At 63.1% G+C, this 4,408-nt stretch overlaps 1 protein-coding gene across 1 annotated transcript in view; it reads right to left on the bottom strand.

Annotated features, from left to right (window-relative positions):
* The window catches only part of MNEG_10389 (hypothetical protein), a gene marked incomplete at both ends in the record, with an annotated part of 2,907 nt that extends 1,377 nt beyond the window's left edge, over positions 1-1,530 (bottom strand). Inside the window, 4 exons of the mRNA XM_014041138.1 lie at positions 357-488; positions 788-856; positions 1,200-1,298; positions 1,489-1,530. Coding sequence (XP_013896592.1) covers positions 357-488; positions 788-856; positions 1,200-1,298; positions 1,489-1,530 — 342 coding nt within the window. The remainder of the gene's footprint in view (positions 1-356; positions 489-787; positions 857-1,199; positions 1,299-1,488) is intronic.
* Positions 1,531-4,408: the final 2,878 nt, after the last annotated feature.

The following is a 4,408-nucleotide window of genomic DNA, read 5'->3' as shown; positions in this document are numbered from 1 at the left end:
GGGCTCACCCTCAGCCTCGGGCTCGGCCGCAGCCTCGGCCTCGCCCTCACCCTTTGGTGCGGATTGGAGACGAGGGATGGGGTGGGCCAAGCGGACTGTCAGTGTGACCGCTCACCAAATGCAGTCCGGGCATCAGGGCCCCCGCCCTCTTCTGTGACCATGTGCTGAAGCGCGAGCAGCTGAACTAAAATCGAAAGCTTCGCGGTTGGTGTGGTCCTGGTGGCGACTTGAAGCCGGGCTCGCCACTCCAACGCGCGTGCATGGAGGCGTGGTGGGGCAACTAGCGGGACACAGTTGCATGGCGGCAAGACATTGGTGGCAGCAGGCTGTGCCACGGCACGGGGATCCAAGCCCACCTCGGCGGCGGCGTCCTCGGCTGCGGCCTGCAGGGCGCTGATGCCCTCTTCGCCGGCCTCCTGTGCCGCGTCCAGGGCGTCTGTGGCGGCGTCCTGGGCGTCCTCGGCGGCGCCCTCAGCCTCCCCCTCACCCTGTGTGAAGATCGAGAAACTTGCTTATTCCAGAGGTGCAGCAGTGCCGTGTGCGTGCTTGGCTCGTGTTGGCCGGAGCGAATAGATAATGTAGCCGCCGGACTGTGCCGTACCCGCCTGCCGTGTTGCGGACCACCTCTGCTGATTGGCAGCACCAACCTCGGCACCCAGTGATACATAGCAGGTTTTCAACTAAACACGCTGCAACTCAAAGGGGTGCAAGGTGGGGCGGCGATCACAGCGCTGGTGACCGCTCAAGGGTGACGCGCCTGGTCGACGGCAGGCCCCCCCTCAGCGACAGCGCTGTCCAGGGCGGCACCCAGGCTGTCTGAGACGCCATCCACTGCGCCCTGCACAGCCTCAGTCACCTGCGCATACGCAAGGAGTAGTGCAGCACACGCACGCGTTGAGAGTGGACAGATTGGTTTGTCTGGGATAGAGCGGGAGCGCGAGGGCAGGAAACCCGCTGTGATGGTGTCATGGGAGCCAGCTTGGCTGCGAGTTTGGCGGTGGTGCGCGTCGCGAATGCGACGTCGTCGCGCTGGCCTTGACGACATGCGGCTGTGGGTGTGACCCTGGCGTTCTAGACGCATCCTAGACGCCACAGCATGCAGCAGAAAGGGTGCCTACTCGTCCCCCACCCAATTGCCAGGCATTGCAGTGGTGCCGGGCTCGGTCACGACCTGGCTGCCGCGAAGCGACGCAACACACCTTGGCAGTAACCTCGTTGGCGCTGTCCTGGGCAGCAGCCAGACCCTGCGTCGCCGCATCGGACACGCCCTGTGACACGCCCTGAGCCAGGCCGGCGGCCTGGGAGTGGACGTGAGACGGCAGTGGTGGGGCTCAGGTCGCGTGCTCCAACGCGTGTGCGCTGGAAGCACAAGAGGGGCCACTGAGCTGGTGGAAGTAGGACCAAAGTGCTGGGCTGGCAGGCGGTCAGCAACGAGACGATGCGTGAGTGCTGGGTCATCTACAGAGCGGGGCTTGGTATGCCAATCACCTTGGCCTGCAGGTCCCGCAGGCTGGCGGTGAGGCTTGACATCTGCGTTCAAGGGTGGGTGGCGTGTGGCATGCTTACTCCACCGGTGTTCCGGTGATGAGATGGCTAACCCACGTCTGCGTCCTGCCGAAGCTACATATCCATGCAACTTTGATGCAGAACGGTCATCAAGAACAGTTGCCGAGGTACCCACGGTCACCCACGTTTTTGGTTCCCACCTTCGTGTGGTGGAACGCGGGTGGTGCGTTCGATATGCTTTCAGAGATATTATGAGGGCGCTGCTCTGGCGATTGAGGCGCGGTGGTTCGGGTTTGTAGGATCGAAACCCTGCGACTACATGCGGTGACATGATGCCTTCACGGTGGGTGACACCACCAGTCACATGCCGACCATTGACTGCCGTACAGCGAGCAGCGAAGCCCCCTCCAGCCAATACCACAACGTCCAGCTCAACGCCCAACCAGACCCTGAACATTTTCCTGGCGTCGGCCGCTTTCCTCGTCTCGCGAAGCCGCCCCCGCCCCCTGACGACGCTGCTGCACTCGTCCTGCAGGAACTGCGCCGTTGCCACGCATGCACCAGCATGCTCAGCCCAGCATCCCGGCCGTCGGCAAGGCTGATGCACAGCATACTTTTCCATGATACTTCGGGCTGCTCTGATCTAGTCCGCCGGCAGGACAGCCTGGGCGGGGCCGGCAAGATAGCAAGGCGCGCCCACGCTCCAGCCAACACTGCTCATGCAGTTCAGGGTCCCAACCTGCATGCTCATAAGCACAGGGGGTGCCGCGCCAGATAACTTGTCGGCTGACAAGTAATCTGGCCAACCGTCAGGACAGGCAGGCGTTTGCCTCGAACTGTTCCCTTGGCTGGGCACTGCACCATCTGCGCGTTGTCCCGGCCATCCCCGCCACCTGTTCCTCACTGTGCGGAGCGGAAGAAGCATTCAGGCCGCAGCAACGTGAGCGGGCTGTCTGACAGCACTGCAGAGACGTGTGTGCGCTGCACGAGCCCGTACCCCCGCGGCCCTGCCTGCTGTGCCAACAGGAGGCAGCAGCCGGCTGTCAGCTGCATGGGTGGTCTGAGACCATCCGAACCAGCAGAGCTCGTTGACTCATGACAGTGGGCCGACACCGCCGAGGCTCTGGACGCACTTGATTGTTACTGGCACACCCTAGTTTGTTGCTATGCAGGCGGCCGTTGTTGCAGTGTTCCACCTTTCCACGCATCAGCAAGCTACCGCTCGCCCGCACGGCAGCAGCTGCTGGAGCCCCGCAGCTGCCAGCTCTGAGAGGGCAAACCCATACGTAGCCTCGTCTTGGTGCCATATCCAGTGATTTGAAACTTGGGCTCGAAACGGAAGTGGTACATGTCTTGTATGCAAGGGCCATCCGAAGTAAGTTGTCGCCTGTCAACGCCTGCCTGGCCACAGTTGTTAGCTCATCTCTCGCAGCGTTTACAATTCGCAGGTTGATCCCACCGTCCTGGCCTGTGATCTATGCATACATACCGTATGTGCAACTACAGCACACGCAGTGTCATCAAGGCCCCTTCAACTTGCTGGTCTGAGAGGCGCACATGTTGAGAGGTGTGCCGTGAGAACCTTTAGCATTTAACGTATCTGGGGCCTTTTCAGTCGGAGGCACAGCAAAGCGCCCACCCAGCATCGAGCACGGAGCCTGCGAGGCGCAAGCTCCACCCAGCGCTCAGATGTGACGGAAGCCCCTTGGTTCCGGCCCCGATTGGCCCCACAGCGAGTTTCAACACAACTAGATCATGCTAAGGCAACCACCTCTTGTGCAGGCGATTGGTTTGCACAGGCCCGCAGAGAGTCTTTGCGGAGCGCCGGCTGGTCAACGAGCCCCACCGTGCGGCTCGCCCGCCTGGCTCATGCAGGGCCCTCCGGCTGGCCCAAGCAGGGTTTGACATCGACGTCTTTTGATTGTGCTGGGTGCATTGCGCAGCAGCACCGTACGCACGCAAAAAGTGATCTGCCGCTGCTTCAGAGGCCCCACAGGCGGCACAGAGAATCTCAGGTGCAGCTCAACAGATCATTGATGGTGCAATCGGGGTGTTGTTGCAGGCAGAGGGTGGGGCCAAGCAGCAAGGGCAGGTCACCTGCAACCTGGGAACCCATGCCCCTTGAGTCTCGTTGTGCACACACCCGCACGTTGAACATTGTGAGACACTGAAACTCTCTACCATTCAGCAGACCACAAGTCCCGTACAGCCTGCCTCCCCGCGTTGTTGAGCAGCAAGCAAGCAGTGTTGCGCCCCTCCCAACAGGGCAGCAGGACAGTCTGCGGTAGAAGAACGGTGAGCTGGATGGTCCTGGGTTGCGTGCGGCAGGGGAGCCAGCGGCCCGGGCAACCGGACCGTGGCGCGCACAAACAGCAGATCATTTTTCAGGGGGGCCATCTTTGGCCCTTTCCCGCGTCGGAGGAACCTCGAGAGGCCACGCTGACGCGTTTCTGGGGGACATTGTGCTCGTCCCGAGGCCCGCGCCATGGGCTCCCGCCGCTCGACGTCGCCCTCCCCAGCCAGCAGGGGCATGGCGGCCGGGCGGCGCCCCTCCTTGCCAGGCGGGCGCCAACCCGGCGGCGCAGCATTTGGGGATGAAGCGACACAACCTGCCCGTCCCCTGCCCGCCCGAAGCCCTCACTATGCCTGCTCTCTCAACACACCCAACCGCCCCCGCGGTCGCGGCGTCTCCCCATGCGCCGCATGTGCGCAGCAGCGTGCCGCCATGGCCCGCCGCAAGGCCGACCGCTACGATGACCTGGAGGATGACGAGGGCTACGACCACTCGGCCTACCCCTCCGCCGTCTCCGAGCGCTCCCGCCGCCGCAACGCCGGCAACCGCATGGCCACGATCATCTCCAGCCTGCAGCGCGCGGATGATGACGAGGACGCCGTGGCCGAT

Source organism: Monoraphidium neglectum (genome assembly GCF_000611645.1).
Source record: "Monoraphidium neglectum strain SAG 48.87 unplaced genomic scaffold scaffold02294, whole genome shotgun sequence".
Taxonomy (NCBI): Eukaryota; Viridiplantae; Chlorophyta; class Chlorophyceae; order Sphaeropleales; family Selenastraceae; genus Monoraphidium; species Monoraphidium neglectum.
The sequence above is the reverse complement of the archived record's forward strand: the minus strand, read 5'-3'. Positions and strand labels throughout refer to the sequence as shown.